This window comes from Parasteatoda tepidariorum, chromosome 10 (genome assembly GCF_982258835.1).
Source record: "Parasteatoda tepidariorum strain Cologne lab strain chromosome 10, Ptep-v5.0, whole genome shotgun sequence".
NCBI classification, from domain to species: domain Eukaryota; kingdom Metazoa; phylum Arthropoda; class Arachnida; order Araneae; family Theridiidae; genus Parasteatoda; species Parasteatoda tepidariorum.
The window spans coordinates 58,346,388-58,371,655 of NC_141764.1; the positions used below are offsets into that span (position 1 = coordinate 58,346,388).

The following is a 25,268-nucleotide window of genomic DNA, read 5'->3' on the forward strand; positions in this document are numbered from 1 at the left end:
TTTCTCTTTAAATATTCTTTTTTCCTTTTCTTTTTAAATAACATATTTTTTTCTTTTATATATAAGCTCAGAGCAAAGTTTATTTCTGAGCATTTTATTTTAATAATGTAATTGTCTGATTAACTAATTACTTGCTAAATTTATTATATTTAAATTTTAGCAAAACAATTCATCTTTATTGTGCAAGTATCACAAATAAATATCATAAATTAGGAAAACAAATTATTTAATGATGAAACTTTTAAAATTTTATTCTTCAGAGTTATTTTTAAGAAAGTATAATATTTTCTGCGTGATTTTTAAAGCATTTTTTTAACAAAGTTTTTAAAGAATTTGTAACATTGAAATGCATTTAGTACTAAACCTAAGAATAAATATTTAAGCTATTCAGTACATGTTAAATGTTAAGCTTTTCTACTTCAACCAAATTGTTACTTCTGTTTTTTTAAATAAAAACATAAAATAGAACGCAAAAATAATTTTCTATATTGATGATAACATTTATTACGCAATCATTTCTTTATTCATAATTATAACTGGAAAAAAATATATGTGTGTTTGATAATTTTCTGTTTCTGCCTGAGAGAATATTTTAACCCTTCTAAAAAGTCTCAAAGTTAAGATGCTTTGTATGTTTTTATGAATATAATATTTGTAACACCAAAATGTAATATATGTAAAATTTTTAACACTAAAACTAAGATTAAAACTAAGACATCGTTTACATAAATCTTGAACATCCTGAATTGTGCTGAAATTCATGTAAGGTTTTAAAAAAATGCTTCTAAACATTTATTTAACCAAAATTCCAGATCAATAAATAAAATCATCTTTATCTATATTTAAGAATAGTAAGATAAATTCAACTTATGTCATAATGTGCACTTTAATTGCGAGGACTCGAAAACTTATGTACAAAATAACAACTGATAATTACCTCCATTAATTATTTCGCTACTAGATACTCAATATAAGTAATGAGGCAATGACCAAATATGTCCTCTAAAACGAAATATTCGACCTGAGGCGAGACATTTATAAAAGAAAAGAAAATAGTGAAGCGTTACTTCTAAAAATTAGATTCATTTCCGGAACAAGCGTTTCAAACTGTTTTCCAAGGGATAACAATTTACAGCAGCAGGCGGTACAATAGAGTAAAATATTGATTAATTTTAATGAAAACACTTTTAGTGTTTGAAAATGAGCCTTTTAGCAGTATCGATTGGTAGAAAGCGAGTTTTTTTCATTTTTTTACATCAATTTATCTTACTTAAAAAAGTATTCGTTCGTCTTATTCTTTGAATTTTATTCTAAATATCTTAAATGGAAAAAATATTTAATGATTATAAAATGTTCTTAGATAACAACTTATTTGAAGGACTTAGATTTTTTTTAGTTTAGAAATACCGACAAATCGTTTAAATATAAACATATTGAATAACTTAACACTTAATTCTACACATTAAAATTAATTTGTATTAAATATATGAGAATATTAATGCAATAAAATCTTAAAATCATTAATATCTTTTTTAATAATTAAACTGGCAATAAACCTATGATAAAATAATGAGCCACTGTGGTTAGGACACTGAGCTGTCATTGTAAAGTACTGAGGTTCTATCTCGGGTGGCGGCTCAAAGCCATCCAGATTGTCAATAGGCAGTAGTCAATAGGCAACATTGACCATATTGACTTTATTGACCATGGTTAGGCCGTTGGTTACAGTCTCAGAATTACGAAGTTTTACAATTCATTAACGATTGACTTAATACGCGGTTTGTGAGAATGCTTTACTTGTCATATGACGTAGTAAGGCACGAAGACAGCATGAATAAATCACAAATGAAAGTAAGTAAATGAATAAAGCATATATGAATAAATCATACAATACTAGGCATTATTCACTTTTTGTTATCTTTAGTCTGCATAGCATCAGTTATACCCTATCCTGTTTGGAGCTATGGTATAGTAATTTTCTCTTGCTTAATATAAAAGGCTAGTAGCTTTTGCATGAACGTAAGTATTTTTTTAAAAAAAAACTAATAAATGAAATATCAGTTTTAATAAAAATTTGTTCTTCATATTTTTAATACTAAATTGCAACTCAGATTTTTTTAAGTTTAAATTAATGAAATTTGATTTCCGATGCATTCAGTCACTGACATGTAATAGATTCGCAAACGGAACAATCTGGCTTGTGACGTCATCGTATGTAAATCGTGGCATTTGTTGATTCAGAAACCAATCAGGTTCGACACACGCGCACTTGACGTCACCTACAGACATCCAATTAAATCTGATTTGAATCACATGGTTAGGCATAATCATTTCACTTCTATAGTTTCAAGTTCCTAATCGCGGAACCAACATTCAGCAATGAGAACTTAATATATTATTCGATGTTAGATCTGCAAATTAAATTAATTTTGTATGTTTTTCAAGAATAACATGGATAAAAATCAATACAAAATAGAAGATAAATATTTATCTTTATTTAACAAACTATCACTATAACACAAGTTCTACAATGTTAATAAATTATACATCTAACAAATACTATGAAATACGTTTCTGATATAAGATATTTTATTGCTTTATCAGAATTTTTTTAAAAAAAACTGATACATTTCAACATTATTAAACGTACACTTTTAAACATTTTCAGTTTGTCAACCAAAGTATATGATAAAATAATAGTCTTACATATTACATTTTAATGATGCTCGCAATGTTTGTTAAAATCTGAATAAGTGTATATAAGTTATTTGAAAGTTTTTAAATTCAAAAGCAATTGAAATTTCATATTTAGTACTCAGCTTCAAGGAAGTGTTTATTATAAATATTTATAAACATATAGTGTTGAATATAATAAATTGGTACGTGGAGTTTTTATTTACATCAATCTAAAGAAAAATTCAAATTTTAAACATTATTCCTTTGTATATCATGCATCAATTTAACGTTAGTTTACAGTTTGCATTCGGCCATAACTTTGAATTTAAATATTGTTTATATTTTATGCATTTTTATGTAAAAAGAAGAATCAAATTATTTAGTTTTCTAGCATTCCTTCCTGGTTTGATTTTATGGAGTTTTTTAAATATTTTTTCATACATTCAAATGGTTTAAAATGTTTTTTTTAATATATACTATATGCTTTTTCTTTTCCATCTGTTTTTGCAATGAATTATTGTGTGTCAAGAAGTAATTTTAAAGCTCGCGTGTCATAATTTGTAATAATTTGTTAAAAACAAACTTAAATGAATGGAATATGTTCTAATATCCTCCCACACAATATTTTAAAATCTTTCCAATCCATTTAATAAATGTTCAACCTTGAGATTATGCGATAATGCAAGTTTTCAATCATTTAAAAGCAAAGTATTATTTTTAAATATCAAATACACATGTTTTATGAGTAAATTTCCTTCTTTTTTTTTAAAATTTAAAGCTCAATTGTGATTCCTACTGTTTTGGAAGGTAGGTTGAATTGGTATAACTAATAATAATAAGAAAAAAAAGACATAAATTATAATTTGCGATATAATTGTGATTAGGAAAGAATACATTGTTTAAATTACATATAATTTATTTATAAAAACTTAGACGAGTGTCAGTGCAGCTCGTACCTTATTGCTCGACGGAATGTCTAAGTTTTAATGAAAAGGGCGATCCAAGATGGAGGAACTTTTAGAATTAATGTTTTTTAAAGTAATCACAATTAATGATGCCTGAAGCTGCAATATCATATTCTTATGAAATTTCATGAAATTGAGTTTTGTAATGTGTACTGGATAAATATCTTAACGCTTCAGATGTTCCCGTCGATCAATGTTTATAAAAAGGAAGGTTCCAAGTGGAAGAACTTTAATACTCAATTTTTTTAATAAATTATAATTAATGACGTCTGAAGCTTTTACATCATCTACTTTTTAAATTTCATGAAGTGTTTCGTAAAAGTTACTGGAAGAAAGGTACTCCACTTTCAAAAAATAAATAAAATTCTGTTATATTACGGAACATTTCTGGCAGCAAAGTCGCCAGAGATTTTCCGTATGCTTCGGAAAAAAACATGTTGACGGAAATTTCCTGTAACAAAACATTACAGAAAATATCTGTACGCACCAGATGTTTCCGCAGGTCAAGTTCAAAGAAAAAAGGAGTTCCGAAGTGGAGGAACTTTAAGAGTTATTTTTTTTTAAAATAACCACAAATAATGATGTCTCAAGCTGCTATATTATCTACTTATTAAGTTTCATGAAGTGATTTTTGCAGAGGCTACAGGACTAAATGTACAACACTGCAAAAAAAAATTCTATTATAATATGGAAAATTCCAGGCTGCAAAGTTGCCGGGGATTATCCGCAGGCTGCGGAAAAAATATGTTGACAGAAATTTCCTATAACAAAACAATACGGAAAATATCTATACGCACCAGATATTTCCGTAGGTCAAGGTAAGGCAGAACCATTTCGCTGTATACGCATGGTTTGCATAGTGAAACAGATTCTTAAATTTTGATTAGTTTTTAATTATTCCATTTTTTGCGTGATTTTTTTGTTTTGTTGGGGATATAAGAAACCATCATATTCGAAAGAAACCTAATAGAATTGTTTTATCTTGAAGTTCAGACAGTTTGAAGCAGATTCAAACTCGGGTACTTTTTCCTATGAGGTAAATTCCCTGACCACCATACAGAACAGTCGGCATCTGTTTCAATACACAAAAATTTCTATTGCTGCTTTGATACCAAAGTTTTTTATATTCAAAACTGAAAAAAAAATAATACCCAACCAATACAATCTGTATCAATGGTTACAAATTTTCTTTATTAAAAGAAAAAAATGTCTATTTTGCCATATTACCATGTATTATAATAGTAAATTTCTGTAGATTTAGAAAACAGAAATTTTCTATAGGAAAATTACAGACTTCTTTTTTTTTTTTTTTTTTGCATTGTAAGTCGGAAAACTTATAAACCTGTGAAAATACGAGATCAGCATTTTCATTTATAAGTCTTATTTTCAAAATAAAATAATCTGTGTTTTTTTTTAAATCTTTATAAATTAGCTTACTGTTTGTAATAGTGGTTTGATAAGAATGGGGTTTCCGATCGAGCTAACGGAAGTTAGAACTACTTTTCTACTGTCAATTTTATTTTTTTTCTGACCGCCTTATTGACATTGATTAGGGTAATTAATTTATTAGTTAGACAACAAAAATGTTTAATTCCCAAGTTCATATATTCAATATAGCTCAGTTCATGACACAGTCATTTTTCTTCATTTTAAAAGATTATTTTTATATGCTTTACAAATAGCTCATTTATCTATTTAAATCAGTAAAATGTAAATTAGAATACACTAGCATTCTTTTTCATTACATCGCCAACTACTATTCTTGCTCTTCTATTTTCAAAACTAATTATATTACAAACATTTGTTTTTCAATAAAATCTGTATAATAACATTCAATCTCGAACTTGTTCTATAAGATTGTAAATACTTTGAAGGCATAACAACGTGTGCTTATGTTTAAACTATGTAGATAAAAATTATGTTCAATATTTTTTTTCTACATAGTATTCACAATTTATTTATAAGTATATATTATCTGATATATAATTAAGCATTTAATTTTCTAGAATACTAAATAAATTCTAAAGCATCTAGATTTTTCACGACTTTCTTCATTATACTTAGTTGATTTTATTTTAATCTTTGTCAGAAATTTATCTAGTTCAAAAAAATTAGATATTCGTAATTCATAAACGCATGTTCCCTTCTTTTTTGAATTACCAAATTCTGAAATTGATTAAGAAAACCTAAATTATACAAATTATTAATATCATCGGACGAAGCATTTTTATATTTCGTCTACATTAAAAAGTATTTTTAACTAATTTAACATTAGTAAACAAAAAAGAGACTAATTTTTACTCAGTATTTTTTCATTTCTTAATTGACCTATTGCTTTGAAATTTATAACAAATTCTCCGATGATTTATCTGGTGTTTAACTAATGTTTAAAGAGTTATTGTTAAGTCTGAATAAAAATTTTAGTACATAATCAAAATTTTGGTAAAAACCTAATAAAATTTAAAAATTTACCACTATATTGTTGTACTTTAAAACATTAATAAATGATCAAGCATTGCTGCTCTAATAAGAGTATACGTCCACTTTCAGAATAAGTTCATTTCAACTAATTAATATTTCAAATTTAATGAATGACTTTATCCTTCCATAATACTCTCATAATATTTCTTACATGTGTGACTTTTTTCTATCTGAAAATGACATTACATTTTAAATTTAAGGCAGCTACACATCAATTCGCTCGTATTGAAATATACATTCCTTTGACTTAATTGTCATACACTACTAATAAACCTTTTGAATTTACACTGAATTTAACCAAACTTTTCACAGTTCTAATTGGAAAAAGGAGCTAAAAGGATGAGGAGATGAAAATTCATGAATTCAAGCAAATTCATGAAACAAGTCATAATAACCCCCCAAAGTTCCTGGATTTAGTTTATGGAAGTTCCAACAGATGGAGCTGCAAATTACAGCTACTGTTTTCCTTTACGTTTTGATGGTGGACACATAAAGCATCAAATATGAAAAATTCCGAAAATGAGATATTTCAACTTTTAAACTCTGATGTGATTTTCAATAATTTTTCTTTGGTTTATAGGTTTACTTTTTTTCAGAGTCTGCTATTGAAACTCTTTTACACTGGAAACAGAAATTGCGGAAAAAAAACATTTTAGCCTTGTCACATGAATTTGTTGCAATAATTGTTTTTGAACCATTTTCTAGATATAAAGTTTTAAAATCAGACAGCCTACTTCATTAAATCTAAATTCAAATCAATCTCCATTCAAATAAAATCTAAAAAAAAAGAAGTAAATAAAAAATACATTATTCGCAAAGATGTAATTTAATTGAAGCACCGGAACAATTAAATTTATTAAAGTTAATGTGTCGAAATTTTACTAATATAGATAAAAAAAAATTAAGAAGTTTTAAAAAGTATACAATAAGAGAAAAATAATTACTGTAATATTTCACAATACATTTACATCAAATTAAAATTCCACTTGAAATTGGAATTAAAGTTTGTCCTAACAATCAGAAAATGACAATGTTAAGTAGGGAAGCTGATAATACGTACATAGTACGTCACATAGCATAAATATTTCACATGAATTTGTTTTCATGTAAGATCAAAAACATGATAACCGGAAGTAAATTTTAGTGTACATCTTACTTTGGACCTACAATCTTCGTTATCTCGCTTACATATAAAATATAATTTTTTCTTTTAGGAAATATTTAACATATCTCACTTCTACAAGAATTATTTAAACGGCTAATTGGTCATAATATTAAGTGAAATATAATCACAAAAAGTTTAAAATTGTATACTTCCATACATATATTTCAAAATATATGGTGATTATTACAATTAAAACTCCAGTGTATATTGCTTTGAATAGCTCAGAAGTTTTATATAAATGTGAAAATACATTTCTGATGAATTCTATGTAAGACTCGTGAATAGTCTTACAAATTGCTTGGAATTTGCTTTTGAATAGTCACCAATATTATGACAATGATGATAAAATGTACGCTTACGACAAAAGTTCCTTGGAACCTTAAATAGCAGGGCATTTTAAAAGCTCGTCACTAAAATACTTGGTACACGAGAATTGCTTTCTGTTCCCGAAGACTTTGAATCTTCTTTTAGCCTCTGTCCGTCTCTTCTGTATTTTGAAGAATCTTCCGGAATGCTAAGCCTCGATCTTCTAAGGCTAGCTGTCGGACTCGGGCAAGGACTTTTAATCATGATTGGCAAGTCTGGCATCACTGCAGAGCAGATCACAGTAGCAATACTATTTGCGAAACCAAGCGCTGGACTTTCCTTGCTTACCGGTAAGCTGAAAGAAATTTTTGTATGAAAATAAGACTAATAGAATAGTTTAGAGATCTCTCTAACCTGAGAGATTGTTGAAAAAAAATAATAAAAATGAATATCCATGGCACAATTTATTTCAAGCCACAGCACTTAACCTTGCTCACTGCTTGTGAGAAACTCGAGAAACGTAAATGGAGAGTTTTGATAACGGAAGAAGAAAAATGGTCATGTTTATGTTTCAAAGAATATCTAAGGAGAACATTAACAAAAAAAAATTTTTTTTGTTAGGCAAAAATGTAATAAAAGTTATTTGTGACTTATCACTTACGATTCAATCGTAGGAATGGCCTTTGAAAAAGTGCATTATTAACGATAATGTTTTAATTTTATAAGAAAAAATAAGTAATGCTGTGGATGATTATTTATTTAGCCTATATTACAGGAATGCATCTAATCGCTTTCAAATGGCCAAAAATAACCGAATTGGAGCAAAAAAAAATCGGTATGGTAGATAAACATGTCATTCCCTTGTCATCATTTTCTTTTTATCGTATGCCTGTTTAGGCAGTGGGGGTTCGATTGTTCCTGTTTTTCAGTGGTGCCATCTATGGCCAGGAATTCGACTTCTGCCACGCCATTCGCACAACCACAACCCGTTTATAGGGCGGGTCACATTCACACACAAAGGAGAAAGGACATAGAACACACAGAGAGAGAAAGAAACATCCATGCCTTGTCTGGGATTCGAACCCAGGACCTTTCTGATGCAAGGATAGTTCCCTGCCCCCTACACAGGCCTGTCGGCTTGTCAACATTTAAATGCACATTTTTAAGAAATAATGTTGGAAATATTGACAACATTTAAATTGATGCGCTTCTATAGACACTTCTGGACGTTGCTGAGTTCCCGCATTGCGCTTGTCATTCTGTATGTTACGCAAATTTTTAACGTTAACGATGTCTTGCTAAGCTCTTAAAATTCATAGCACATTCAACACACAAATAGTTTCTCCAATCTTCCTAAATCAAGGCAATGTGACCTTCTTTGAAGTTTTCCCGTTGTTGATATAAATATAATGGTTTACTACCATTAAAGATTTGTTAAAAAAAATTTGTTCCAGATATAGTCCCGTTTATCTACGGACTGTGGTTGCACGTTGTTTTGTGGTTCTATGCCCCATCGCGTTTGACCATATAACGACCAAACAATGTGATATTCTTTCCTCCAACCATTCACACCTAGTGATTCAATAAAATAATTCCTCTTGTGCAGTATTTCAGTTTAAAATGTGTGTTGTTGTGAACTGTTGAAGATATAATTTTAATATTAGTTGAGACAAAAAAGTTAATTACCTTGGCCTCTGAACTTGCAGTTTATCTTTTGTGTTAGCTGTGTATGAAGACCAGGTTGAAGTCCTGGTCCTTAGGCACTGCTGGGATTTCCATTTAACCCACTCCTGAATAGAGCTGTGCAGCGCTGGAACTCTTCCTAAGAGCAACACAATTGCACCGTCTAAATTCTAATAAAAAATATTTTTGTGTGAAGAAAAGACAACAACAAATCCTAACTTAATTAACATAAACTTATCTGATAAATATTTTATTAAATTTTTATAAAGTTATTGACAGGTCAAATTTATAATTTATGCGTAAATGGTGCATTTATATTTTAAAATTTATTAGAAGTGGTAACGTTAAATAATATTTTGTTCAATCTTTAGATACAAAAAACATTGTAAAATTTAGATAACATAAGTGAAAAAAATATAATAGATAAACACTGTTAAATAAAAGAAAGCATCAAAACTTTTGTTCATTTTTTGACAAGTCTAAAAAGCTAATGTTTTAGAACGCATACTGTTTATTTACGATTTTTAATTGCTTTAATTTTAAATTCATTCAATGATTTATTTCTACACATTTTAAGGACTATTATTTCTTTTTTTAAATTATGATATTTACTTAATAACACCCATTACATCAATTTAATCCACAAATAAGTAATATCATAACAATAAATAAATAAATCGATAAATAAAAACAAATACACTCATGGACAAAAAAATTAGCACACCAAGAGGAGTCGTCAAAATGAAACGAAATTTTACGAATTAAAGAAAAACGATAATCTTTGATATTCTAATCATTTACTTATATCAAAGTAATCATTACGTATGTAAAATTTCGTTTCATTTTGATGTCTCCTTCTAGGTGCCCCAATTTTTTTTTGTCCATGAGTGTACTATACATGTATAAATAGGGAAAAAGAAAGAATAAATAAATAATTATGAATTTCAATTTGATTTAATAGTCTTACTATCAAAAATTATGTAACGTCAAAATTTTCATAAATACCTCAATCATATTTGCAACATCTTTCTGGTTACTCTCTCTAACGTTGTGTCCATTAATTTCAAGTATTTGATCACCTTGAGAAATTCGACGTCCATGAGTTGCAGCAATGCTGCCGGGCTGCTACAACAATATATACATCAAATCCGGTGTACCATTTTTTAAATAAATGGAATAGATCTAACACAAAATTCATGCTAGACAAAATATATCAGTTCATACATTGAAAATAAATAAAATAGCTGTATATATATTCGTTACTTTACTTCACACATATACGGATAAAATCAAAGGAAAGAAAGAATTAATATTGTTGTAAATAAATAAAGTTCAAACTTCGTAAAAAAATCGAAAATAATCTTAGAACGGAACAGATAAATTTTTCTTTTTCAAAGAAAATTAATTCTCCGTTCTGTTGACCATTTTTTTTCTTTGTTATTGTAACTAGTTTGAAATTTCGATTCCTTTCTTTGTTTTTCGACACTGAAGAATTTTTTTCCGTTTTGTTTCGAAATGGAAGTAATAAAACTTAACTCACAGTCTATAGTTATACAACTCTGTTATTACTATTATATTTCTAAACAATCTTAGTAACAGTTTTTCTGACACTTGAGACCTTTGACAACTAATTAATTTGTACGAAGTATTAAATTATATTGGTTGAAAATGAAATTAATTAAGGAATGTAAGGTATAAAGGAATATTAGTTTAAAACTATGTGTAGTTTATTGTTACGTATGGAGAAATAAATGATTTCCAGAAAGAAAGTATTTGCTTAAAAAAATGCAAAATGTTTATGAAATGTTTTTTCATATAATATAACAAAACGAATAAAAACAATGCTAATTTAACTATTAGAATTACAAACAATTTAATATTAGTCAAACGAAACTTACTACGTAGGTAACGAAGACGCCACGGCCATTTCTGCAAAAAAATATTTGTCCTTAAAAATCAGTAAAAAGGAACAAGCATAATACAAAAATAAAACAACAGGTTTAAAATGATACATTGTTAAATAAATGCTAAATTTGTATTGTATTTTGATTAAATGAACTAATATAGAAATATTTATGAATACATGTATTATGAATGTATGTAATAGTTTTAAGAAAAAAAATCTTGACGCATCATTACGTTTTTTGTTCTTGCTTCTAATAACACTTGGACAAGCCAAGTTTGCCAGTCATTGACTTTATGAATAAAATCAGGGCAGAGAACTTTTCGTTTGACAAGAGAGCACCGCTAGGGTGAAAGTGCAACTTAATTCAGAGGCTCCCGAATAGATCGCAGCACCAGTCATTTGCGAGTCCCCGATTTAGACATCAATTTAAAAAATAAAGAGATTTTTTCCTGGTCATTGCACCATGTAACACAGTATTTTGTAACAATTCACAGACTTTATGCACAAGTACATTTTATGCACTCGGTGGTTCCCGGTGAGGTTTGAAAATCGTACCACCGTCTCTCCAGGCGGAAGTCCGATACGCTGACCACTGGGCTGCTTTGGGCAGCATTAAGTTTAATTGCTTTTCTAATGTGTGTTTTCCAACACATTTTTTGTCTAGCTTTAACGGAATTGTAAGTAATAGTGGTGCAAGTTACTTTAAGTATAACTGTTATAAAAACCAAATGTAATTTCTACTCATTTAAGTACTTAAACTATCATGGCAAAACCTTTATTCGAATGCTAATACGTTATGTGAAAATTATTAATTTTCTTTCGTGCCCTCTAAGAAAAAAGCCATTTATATCATAGAAAATGACCCGTTGGAAAATTACAAAAATAGTCAAATGAAGAAAAAATGAATTTATTTTCTGTTATCTAAATTACATTGAAACATATTGTTAGTCAAAGTGATAATAGAAATCATTGAAGTGAAGTAAATTTTTTATGGACCAGTACTCTTAAATGAAAATCCTGTGCTATCAGAAACTGTACCAATAATTTATAACTAAACTAAACTCAGTGGAGCGACAGCCCATAGAGGGCCAAGGTCTACTGTGCCCATCTCAGTTTTCTTGATTTTGGGCTCTGAGGTGCAGGAGCAGATGTTCCGGTTAGGTGGTCAGCCGAACGCGAAACCCCCAGTGTTTAGTTCCCAAGCATGCTTGGTACTCATTTATCGGTCCACTGAAGGAATGAAAGGCTGAGTCAACCTTGTCCGGACCGAGGATCGAACCCGGGAGATGTGGCACGGGAGCGCGAGCACCAGTGGACCAGTACTCTTAAATGAAAATCCTGTGCTGTCAGAAACTATACCAATAATTTATAAGTAGCTTAAATTTCATGCTTTTTTTCAGGAATTGTAGTGTTGAAGTTTATTTCTCAGTTATCTATAACAAGTAAGTAAAACTAATTTTCTGAGTGATTAAACTTTTTAAATAAAAGTTATAATAGTTTGTTTTACTAATATTACATTATTCTTACTTTAGTAAAACATTTGAGAGTTAATGGGTGCAATTATTATCGAAAGTTAAATATTAATTACTTTTTAATTATGTGAAGTTGTTAAAATGATAACAATGATATTTTCAAATGTTTATTTAACAGTCCTCGCCTTCAAAATTTTACTCTGATTTTAATTATGTTACTTCGTTTATCTTATTTAGCAATTTGTCCCGAAAATTTAATTTCTTGACATACTTTTTTCCAATATAAATTTCAAATAAATCTATAATACTGCTACATTTATGTACTTACGTTCTCTGCATAATACTGATTCCAATACTGTCTTTTATACTGAATTTTCTTAATTCTACTGTAATGAATTTCGTGGGTGCTAAAAAAAAGAAGTTATAAATAAAAGGTATTCCAAGAAAAATGCATGCATTTTCTTTAAATGTTAATTAAATATTTTTTTTTTTTTTTTATAATTTCAGAAAAAAAAAGAAAAGTTACGTATCCCCTTCTTATCACTTGCACATGATTTTTTTTATTTGCTCCAACTTATTTACAACACACGAGCAAAAAAAAATAAATAAATAAATAAAATAACTTTAATAAATTTTGTTTCATTGTTTAGATATTACACAATCCTAAGAGTTTGAGGAAGTGAACTTAAATAAACTACATAGTCAGTGCCGATGGTTTTTATCACAAAAACGTGTTTTCTCTGAATAAACATACCTATTTTTCGACGGAGTGCTTTATTAATGACCCACAAAATGCAGTCGCAATCTAAGAAATATGATCCGAAACGATAGGTTAGGAGAGCGGTCCAAAGTTATCACCTCTAAATGCTTACTTTTTGTGCATTTCACCACATCTCGAGGGCCGGGATAGCCTGGTCGGTAGGGCACTGGACCCATGTCCGAGAGTTCGCGGGTTCGAACCCCGCCAGCTGAAGACTCCCCGTGTAGTAAAGTGACTGATGCTTGTTAAATCTGTCGAGTCGCAAAAGTCCTCCATGTTCCCATAACAAATCAATACCTCTGCGGGTACTGGATTAGAGATTGATCGTTCTCTGATTCAGGTCAAAATTACGATCTGTGGATGAATGAATGGATGTATGAATGGGTCCACCCTATAAACGAGTGCGACGTATGATGTGGCAGAAGTTGAGTTCTTGGTCATACATGGCGCCACTGGAAAACAAGAACAATTGCACCCTCTCTGCCTAAACCGGCATACGTCAACACATCTCGAGAATTTCTTAGGAGAATTAAAATATTTTTGCAAAAAAATATTTAATTTGTATACCTAGAGACAGTTCAATACGAAAAATAAATTGTAATTTATTTATTATTTTTTTATTTTTTAATTTTTTATTTATTTAATAATAGAAGAAACGAAATTGTATTGTATGGAACACAAATTTTTATGTCATTTTAACGAATATTTCTTACGGCAAAATGCAAAATTTGACTGCAGTCGGTTGAATAGTTCTTGAGAAATCCAACTTTATATCTGATTTCTTTTTTTAAAATGTCAGTTTTCCAGGTAATATTTGACCGATTTTGTTTAAATTTTGTATTTTTCTATATAAAATCATATTCGTTAAAATAAGGTAGAAATTGGCATAACTAGCTAATCAAAACCTTTTGATTATTATTGAAAAAATAATCAATAATTAAAAAAAAAAATTTGCAAAAAAATCATCCTTAGATAAATGAATTTGACAATTCTGTGAACAAATTTTCAGTTATTTTAAGAAGCATCCAAAATACAGTGAAATACACAAAAAGAAAAATTAACATTTAGAGGTTCACATTTCCGTATGCTCTTCTGAACAAAACTACTTGAACCATGTTTTTTCAGATTGCGGCTATCCCTTATATTTTGGTAGACAGGAATTTGTCGAAGAAAATGTAGGTTTTATTTCGAGAAAATAAGTCTTTGTGTCTGATTTCGTAACTTAAAATATTGTTTGTGGTAACAATTACGTACTTAAGGTCCCCCATTCGAATTATTAAGATTATTCAGCGTGTTTTATTTTCTTATTTTTTCTTTTTCTTTTGTGCCATGTACATAAGAATGTTGTACGTCTTTTAATTCGCGTTGCTTAAACGATGTTCATTAAATATGGAAAGTGTCGAAATTAATATTAGTAACATTTGGAGCTTAGAAATTGAAAAGATAACATATATATCTAAGCACAAGCTATAGAAAAACAATTAAAAAAATGACCTGAAGTTTATATTCTATACGAACCTACCCAAGAATAACTACATGGACAGGACAGGCTTTATGAAATCTAAAATTAAGATTCTATGTTAATTATTTTTTTTATATAAGTTCTTATTACTCACTAGCATTCTACTAAGAAAACCTTTCATAACTTCTCAACTTATGCACAGAGTTTAGTTATTAGCTAAATTTCTGAAAATTAGTGACTTACTGGTGAAATCATTTTAAAGCTCCACTTCAAATTTTTTAACTCAACAAAATAACTTTCTTAGCTCTTATTTCCAAGGTATATGAATAAGTATATAGATATTTAAAGAAAAAAAACTTTGGAAAATATTTATTTATATCAATGAATCAAACTTTTTTCGTATTATTTTTTACTTAAATTATGTTATTTTGATAACACGAAAAGATATGAATGAAAAGAAAGAAATTTTTTGCACTTGTTTTTACAAAATTACAACAAAAATCCACTTTTAGTTATTATTTTATTTGATTATTTTCAATAAGGTTTCTGAAAGTAAATATGACTTAAAAATTAGATTATTTCTTGTAAACCATACTGCTAAACACAGGATAATCTTACTATGCAGATATATATATATATATATATATATATATATATATATATATATATATATATATATATATATATATATATATATATATATATATATATATATATATATATATATATATATATATATATATATATATATATATATATATATATATATATATATTAATTGAAAAGAAGTAAAATAGATAAATAGGTTTAATCGGTGGTATTATGAAATAGAATTCTGAACTTTCAATATTTTTTTAAACTTTGATGGAATTTAGTTCAAAGTAAAAAAAAATATTACATGTATGTTTGCTTAATATATTTCTTTATCGGTAAAAAAATACAGAACGTCTTTAAGAAATGCTTTAAATCGTGTTTCATGCGTGTCGTTACTACCACTATAAATATTTAATACCGAATCACTAGTATATAAGACATGTTAACTTGATTCTATCGAGAGGTACCTTTTGGTAGATGAAGGTTGGCATAGTCGATAATTAATTCCCACAGATGCAATGCTCCATGCCGTATTCATAATTCTACGGCAAATTAAATTCGCTCAGAATCATTTTATTAAGTCAATATATTATTAGTTAAATTTCAAAATTATTGTACAGAGTGTTAAAATTGAAGATACCGTAAATATTGAAATGACATTTATTTAAATATTAAGAACATTTTTCACCATATCTAACCAAAGCATTGAACTCGATATTCTATTCATTCTTAAAATTTTCCATAAATCAAAATTAATTAAACAGAAGGAATATCTTTTGGGCAAACGATACACTTTAAATTCCTTCACATTTTTTCATCCCGTAACGGGTGAGCTGTAGAAAATTCTGGATCAAATTACGGTAAAAATTTACTTAATACAATATACCATAGTTTTTACATAAACATTTACTGTAAAACTACTGAGTTATTGTAATTAAATAAATATTACTGGGAAAAAATATGGTAATAAATTTTAAGGTAAAAATTTATTTTATCGATAGTGCACTTAGAATACCAGTACTTTCTACTGTAATTTAATACGTAATTTTTTAAAGTCTAAATTCAACCCAACTCTACCTTATTTTTTCTCGCACATGATTCACAATCTCTCTTCATAAATACTCTAAACTCTCTCTACTCAAAAACAGATCTAAAAATGCAGATTGAGTTTTAATATATTTTCTTTAACTTACTACTTTTTATTATTGCTTAAGTTATCCTGATTTATTTTCGTTCTTACAATACTTATTAAGTTTGAACTATATCTGAGATAACATTGCATTGAATTCAAGCTATAGTTATTTAATGGATATTATTTTAATTTTTCTTTTATATTTTGAATATTTCGAATGAAATATTTATTACAAAATAAGCATATATCACATGAAGTGACTATAAAACTGTTGGTTTTGTCAACTGTTTACTGTTAGGCTTAAGATTTAAAATATCTTCTATTAACTCACATTGCCTGAAAGAATGAGAATATGTTGCTAGTAATGCATTTAAATAGGTGACTATTATTTGGGCAAATGAACTAAGATTATGGGAGACATTCGTTTTTTTTAAAAAGAACACAAAAGCTTTTTAAGAAATTTTTTTTTTAAAAAGTAAATAAGTTATTTTGTTTAGAACTTCCTTTTGCTTTTACAGTTTTAGTCATAACCCGTTAATTCCCGAGTCACTCTTTTTCAATAATACTTTTGATATTAAAAAAAAAGGATGTAAAATTAAATTAAAATATTCTAAAAAATTATTTTGAAAGATTCTCATTAACTTAAATATCATTTAATGAATTTTGAATAAAAAAAAACGTAACAATTTGAGACGAGAAGCAAAATATCAAAAATCTATTAAAATTTAAAATCATAAAAAAGTTTGGAAAAAATAATTTTTACAACTGTTTTAAAATATGTTTTCTTCGGACCATATAAATAAATAAATTTATAAATATAGAGACTCTTTCTTCTTGATTGTAACTACTTGAAAAAAAAAAGTGATTATTTCTCTCAACCAAGCAGGTAAAACAAAATTGGAAATATCTAATACAATTTACATCAAATCTATATCAACAAAAGGTAATGCCTCAGTGATTATGAGTTTCTAAAATCGTCCTTATAAGGTAATACTAGCCACTACTGGCTAAATATAAAAGTTTTATACATCTGTTTTCTTCGTAATTTGATCAAGAATAGGAATCAGGGATCAGGTATTGTAGTGTGCAGTTGATGGGGATATAGTGACAGATAGTGTAGGAAGTCTTGCCTGGATGCCGAACACGTACTCTCGTTGGTGGTGAAAAGAGCCTGAGGATTCTCTCTAAGGATAATCAGCCGGATTGGAGAGGGTGTCTCTTTCAAGCATCTCACTGCATCAGTCAGAGAAGCTTCTCGAAAAGACATGTCGTTAACCTAAACAAGTGATGAATAAAAATAGAGTGTCTGAGACAAAATTCAAACTTTTAGAGTTTCTCTAATGAATGAATTATCTAATGTTAGAAATATTTTTATCAGATAAACTTTCACAAGGTACTAAGTTAAGTAGTATCATCATGCAGAATGAAGCTATTTACACGACATTAAAACTCAATTGATTCGTTCGAAGGTCCAATTTTATATACCATTAAACTAAACTCAGTGGCGACAGCTCATAGAGGGCCAAGGCCTACTGTTCCCAACTCAGTTTTCTTGACTTTGGGCTCTGGGGTGCAGGAGCAAATGTTCCGGTCAGGTGGGCAGCCAAACGCAAACCCCCAGTGTTTAGTTCCCAAACATGCTTGGTACTCATTTATCGACCCACTGAAGGGATGAAAGGCTGAGTCAACCTTGCCCGGCCCGAGGATTGAACCAGGCACCTGTGGCACGACAGTGCGAAGCGCTACCGCTAAGCCACCGGGCGTCCATATGCCATTAAGGTTGCAGCAAATTCAAGCGATATTATGTCCCAAAGAGCCGATATTATTAAGCTATCTTTTTTTTAAATTTACAATACAGTTAATTTTTTTAAACTTTCTTTACACAGCATTTAAGCTCATATATTCATGTAATTTATTTCTAGATTCAATTTAATATCCCAATAAAGGCGCATCAAATTAGAGTGATCTTATGTTTCATGAACCAATCATATTCTCGACACTGAACCAATTTTTAAGTTTCCAAAATAATTAATTTTTAGACTTGATTACAAGGTTTTAAAGTTCTATTAATTCCTGTAATTCGCTTATTGGTTTAATTTTATATTGTATTAAGGTTGCAACAAATTAAAGCGATGTTGCGTTCAAAGGCACCGAAATTCTAGCTCAACATTGAGACAGTTTGCAAATTTCCAAAACATTTAATTTTAAAGTAATAAGACACGATATTAAATTTCAAGTAATTCAGATAATTCAATGATTGGTTCAATTTTGTATCCCATTAAAGTTATAGCAAATAAGAGCGATTTCGAGATATCGATGTTATAGCACAAAATTGGTTAATTTTTTTTTTAAATTTCCTATTAATTTAATTTTTAAAATGTATAGCAAGGTATTAAAGTTCAATTAATTCACCGAATTCGCTTAATGGTTCAATTTAATATCCCTTTAAGGCTGAAGCAATGTGGCGATCCTAGGTACTGATTTTATTACTCAACATCGAGCAATTTTTTAAAATTTCCAATACATCAGTTTTTAAACTTGATATCATCAATTGATCATTCAATTAATTCATCTAAATTGCTTGAAGTCACAATTTTATATCCCATTATGGTTGCTGCAAATTTGATTATCCCATTATGGTTGCTGCAATTAATCATTCAATTAATTCATCTAATTTGCTTGAAGTCACCATTTTATTTCCCATTATGGTTGCTGCAAATTTGGTTATCTCATTATGGTTGCTGCAATTAATTATTCAATTAATTCATCAAATTTGTTTGAAGTCACAATTTTATATCCCATTATGGTTGCTGCAATTAATCATTCAATTAATTCATCTAATTTGCTTGAAGTCACAATTTTATATCCCATTATGGTTGCTGCAAATTTGATCGATACAAGATACCGACATTATGGCTCAATAATGAGTCAATTTTTCTAAGAGAATATATAACAGTTTAATTTAAACTCACTAAAATTGATTTATTTAGATAAACTATTTGACTATACCGTCAAGCTTTAATCTTTATATCTGGATTGCATTTATTTTATTATATTTAATTTAAAATAATTTTTATACTTACCGCTAATATAACATCACCTTTTCGAAGTCTTCCATCTGAGTATGCAATACCATCCTTGTGCACTTCCAAAACACAAATTTGTTCCTAAAATAATTTGCAATATCAGAATACAAAATCATTTAGACAAATAAAATACTACTACATATATAGCATATAAACGATAAGCATATTCATGAATATAATACGTTAATTTGCATATCAATTTAAATTAAATATTAATTGAATTTTATAAAATTAAATATAAAGTTCTTCTAAAAAAATTTTGATCCTTAATTCGAGATAAGCTATTTATATTTGTCATATTATAATTGCATTCTATATTGTCACATTATAATTCATTGAATTTAAGGTATCCGACTACCTTCGGGACAAAATTTTTGAAAAATAAATATTTTTCACAACATTATTGCAATTTATATTGTATATTAATTTAAATAAACATATTTAATAGAGAAAATTTTAATATACAGGAAATTTTTTGTTTAAAGAGTATTTTTTAGATAATTTTAATGAAAATAACTCATTAACGGAAAACACTCTACACAAAAAACTATTGTACATGCAGCTATCAAACTTTTTGAGCCGTTTCGTATAACCCTCTGAAGTGTTATGAACCTCAACTTAAATGATAGCATGAAATTAAAAAAATTTATGGAGTGTTAAGCATATTTTTCCATTTTTTTTCACATTTTCTTCACATTATCTACTGCAAAATATCTCATAAAACAAAAAATAATACAGTTATCTGAATTCTGGAGGTCTGTTACATAACCACCAATACAAGAAACAATCTCTGAAAGTTTGAAGACAAATTTATTATAATTAGTTGAGTTATCTTGTTTTCCGTAGACAAAAAACAGCAAAATTGTCATTTTGAGAAAAACACAATTAAAGTTTATAATTACATTTTTTCTAAAAACTATGCATGTTTGTCAGTAGGAAGTTATTATATTTTATAGGGGGCACATTCCTTCACACATTTTCTTAGTTTTATTTAACGTAGCGATATTTTAACGTATTATGTAGCGATATTTTAAAGTATTTAGTGAATAACATCAAAAGTCTACTACTTATAAAGCATTTAACACAGGAACAATTTTTTATTAAACAACCATCTTACTGTATTTTCACACTTTATTATATATGTCTAAATATAGTTTTTATTAATAATTAGAAGTAAAAAATATTTTTTATAATATTTATAATAGCCCAAATCTAGAATTTTCTTCTAAATGCAATTTGTTATCATAGCAAACCGGACAACATAATGAAGCTAATATCACCATTAGGATCTCAATATCAATTATTCGATTGCCACACAGATTGTTTTTATCCAAAGGCATCAGTTCTTTATTGACATCCATAGAAATCGATAATTTTGAAGAGCTTGAAGTAATAGATTCATCTGCTTTACACAATTTTGAATAAATGGTATAATCAACTTTACTCAAATCATCGCGTTTGGTGGCATGTTGATTACCGTAATATTTACGTTTCTTGATCGAGAAGTACGTCCTTTACCCATTTCAATAAATTCATCAAAATAAATAACAAACTTTTTTGAAAGAGATCAATAAATTTCTTCAATATAAATCAAAATCAAGATATAGAAAGTACGCTTCAAATGTAAACAAACTATCAGAAAATATGCTAACTTTTCATGTTACCCACAAACAGTAACCACGAAACGTAAAATCTAATTAAAATATAATTCAGATTATTAGCCGTGAGTTTAAGAGCTTTTAAAAATTAAATATCTAAGAAAAATAAACACACAAATAGAAATGGAACCGAAACTATTACCTACTACCGGCTTCATTTTTGTAATTTCCGGTAAGTTGGACAGCTGTCATCTGTTACTAAAATAGCTATAACTAAAGTTCTGCTTGACGTGCATTCAAAAACAAAACAGTTTTTAAAACTAGAAAAATTGGGCATTATTATAAAGCAATAAAATAAAAAAGAGATTTTTTGTGAAAATCCTCTTTTTTAAGGTAGTCGGATACCTTAAATGTTATTAGTTTCATTATCGCATTAAAAGAGTTATAATTAAATATCTATTTAATTTTGCAATTAGCATTTTTTCGTTTCGTTTATTTATTTACATCTTAAAATTGGTCATTATGTCAAAATGAATAATTAAACACTTTTAGAAAACGTATACTATTCGTAAAAAATATTTTTAATTTCAGGAATGTTTCGAAAATAATAAATTGGAGAAAATGTATTTCTTTAAGCGTGGATCAGAAAAGTCAATATTTAAAATAGTTAATGTCAAAATATTATTATTCATTATTCAAACAAGCTTAAGAAAAATGTCACAAGCATTTCACTTTAGGGAAATGTTATGATATATTGCATGAGATTTCTACAGTTTTATTTGGAAAATTATTATGTGATAAAATATAATTTTAAGGCATTTAAATATTCCTCTTCTAATGAAATTAAATTAAAATGAATCTTGCATAATAATTGAGCAGATTTACTTAAAACGTTTTATGAAAACAATAGAAACTTCTCAATTTACAAAAAAACTAATGTTTAATTGAGAATTATCATTTCTTTTTTGTGACCTTCCTTTAAAACGAAAGGAAATATTCAGTAATGTGAGGGTCATTCTGATATTTTTGAGAACCGCGCAGAGGAGGTGGAACAAAAAAAATAGCGATTTAATTTGAAAATACAAACGAATATAGCATAGCAGACAATTTTTTAATGATAATTTCAGATTGTGTAGCGTTGAATAAATTTTAGACAGAAGAACATATGTAGCTGACGTAAAAACATTATCGTGTTATGTCTTTTTTCTTTATGATTTTAAGTGGGATTAAATCTAAAAGAATGCTTCTAGCGGCTACAATTATGATTTGTAAATTTTGTGCTACTGTATTCAGATAGTTTTTTCTGAATTTCTCTGAAACCACAATCCTTTTCAGGAAGGCTGCTGTCAGCAGTAATCTCATATAACGAGTCTGCCATACTTAAAATGTTAATGAATGCAAGTTATTACAACCTCCAAAAGATACAGAAAGAACTTGAGATCGGATTCGTAGGCCATACATAAAATTATATAGGAAGAATTACACATTAATAAGGACAGAAGACGGTAACAGCAGGTTGGTACACCACTAAATGTCTTTCAGGAATTCTACTGGAAGTAAACGTTAGAGTATTTATGCTTTACCATGACAATGGTGCTTCCCATCCAGCTAGATAAACGCCGTTTTTCAAAGCTCTGTCGCACCAACTTTTGACATTTTATGAATTTTTGGAAAAATCACCAACTTGGTGACATTTTCCCACCTAGATGAAAGTTATCAAAACCACTGCCTTATTCTCAGGTTTTACCAATTATGAGCCCAAGTAATGCAGCATTGGAGTAAGTTTTTAAATATTAAAAAATGAGACCAAAATCGCTTTTCATTTTCACAAAACTGTATATTGACGTTTTGTGCCATTTTCAAAATAAGCGTAGACAGCGCTGGCTTTAGATATGCTAAATTTGATCTTAAAAGTAACAGTTGCAAATTCACAATAGTTATAAAAAAATCATGTTATTCTCGAAAAATAATCATTTCAGGACGGAATCCTCGAAAAATAGCCTTAACAGTTCAGAGGCTTGAACAAAAACGCATTAAAGTGATAGAAATTACTCTCAACTTACTTGCGTTGAGGGAATTTGGGCTATTGTTTTATCTAAAAAGAAATTCGCGTGGAAGTCATTTTCATTTCGAAGAAGCGATTGATGTTGTTATAAATATATTTTTTTCATTACCAAAAATATAATAACGAATCAAAAATTTTATAAAAATAAATTTTGCATATCGATAATTTTAATTAAAAAAATGTGTACCCTATAGCAAAAGATAATTTACGTTCTTTCAATATTTTCTCACTAAGTTCCTGATTTATAAAGAACATCTAGTAAATTTTAGATGAATTTGCACAAAAAAATTATTGCTGATAATCTTACCCATACATTGTGTGTTGCTTACATCTCACACATTTGCTAGAGCAATCCACAAACGGAAAAAAAAATTCTGGTAAAATTATGAAATTTTTGTGTATGGCCATTTCTGGTAAAAACCATAGTTCTGGTAATATAAATCAAAATATATAGCAGCATTTACACCATTAAATTGGTAAATATTCCTTTCATATAGTAACGGTTTAACGGAAATTCTGGTTCTCAAAATAAAAAATTTTATTACCAAACGCATAGGGGATAATATAAAATTGAAAAGTAAACTTAACCAAATAAACGGTTTTTACGTTATACTCTAAAGTACCAAGAAAAAATTTCTACATTATTAAATTAGCACACTACATATTAGAAAACTGTAATTTTATTTTTAATTGTATCAAAATCATTACCAAGAGTTTTGGTAAAAATTACTGAGGCATCTGGTGTTCTCAAAGAGCTAAAGACGCTGTTCAATTTTACCATATTCTGAGAGTTTTAACTAGATTTCTTTCTCAGTGCATATAAAAAAAAATTTCTTCTTTTTTATATTGAAGTTTCCCTAAACAACTTTGTGCATGCATCGATGAATATTTCTTTCAGCATAAGAAACTTTTTATCCCTTTCAACGCAGATGGGACACTGGTATCTCTTTTATAAATTTATTTTTATCTGAAGCTCTATTTACAAGCAGAAATACATTTTGGTATTTTTTAATCATAAGAAACCAACGAATAGTTACTAAAATAAAATCTTTTAGATTATCGGAGTATCTAGTATTTAAATATAATAAGAGTAAAAGTCATTTGATTTTTTTTTCTCATTCACATTCAAAAATTTATCAATAATTGATTTTGAAAATTAAAAAAAATTCTATGATGGGTAACTGTTTCACTTAGATCTAAATAACTGCGCATTTAAAAAAAATAATATTGTTTAGAAATGAGCCGTGCTTAGAAGAATTTACCTGTACCGCAAAAAAAAAGAAACCGATGTTTCATGTTGTACTTTATAATCATAAATCAATAAAATGCTAAAAATAATAGTTTTAAAATTATTTTGGCCCTAATTAATACAAAATAAAAAAAGTATGGAAAATATGTGTAATAAAAATTCCGCCTCAAAGGGATGTACTTAAATTTTTTTTAAAAAAAATTCAGTATATTTCGTGTTTAAATAAAAAATAAAAAATATAAATAAAAAAATGAAAATTTGATTTTGGTTTAAATTACGATGGTTTAAAATTGCTGAAGCATTAATTAAGGTACTAATTTATACCCTGTTCTTCGTTTAAATTGTATCAGAGTATCAAGTAATTAAGCATCACAAGTCCGACTATATGGTTCACCTTAGCACCATATGAGCCGTGTTTAGAAGAAATTACCTGTTCCGAAAAGAAAAGAAACCAATGTTTCATGTTGTACTTTATAACCATAAATTAATAAAGTGCTAAAAATATTATTTTTCAAATTATTTTGGCCCTAATTAATTCAAAATAAAGAAAAGTATGGAAAATATGCGTAATAAAAATTTTGCCGCAAAGGGATATACTTCTTTTTTTTTTAAAAAAAAAACAAATTCAGTATATTTCTTGTTTAAATAAAAAAAAATTAAAAAATTAA

At 28.1% G+C, this 25,268-nt stretch overlaps 1 protein-coding gene across 3 annotated transcripts in view; it reads right to left on the reverse strand.

The window, feature by feature from the left end:
* Positions 1-5,312: 5,312 nt before the first annotated feature.
* LOC107455136 (multiple PDZ domain protein) overlaps positions 5,313-25,268 on the reverse strand; it is a 100,269-nt gene continuing 80,313 nt past the window's right edge. For 2 of the 3 annotated variants that reach the window (XM_016072601.4, XM_071183860.1), the window contains exons 4-10: positions 19,686-19,769; positions 17,752-17,878; positions 12,983-13,061; positions 11,175-11,205; positions 10,282-10,401; positions 9,280-9,446; positions 5,313-7,948 (exon numbers count right to left, since the gene is read on the reverse strand). In XM_016072601.4, coding sequence (XP_015928087.1) covers positions 7,684-7,948; positions 9,280-9,446; positions 10,282-10,401; positions 11,175-11,205; positions 12,983-13,061; positions 17,752-17,878; positions 19,686-19,769 — 873 coding nt within the window. In that variant the 3' untranslated portion in view covers positions 5,313-7,683. The remainder of the gene's footprint in view (positions 7,949-9,279; positions 9,447-10,281; positions 10,402-11,174; positions 11,206-12,982; positions 13,062-17,751; positions 17,879-19,685; positions 19,770-25,268) is intronic. The other variant, XM_071183861.1, reaches the window with a different exon arrangement.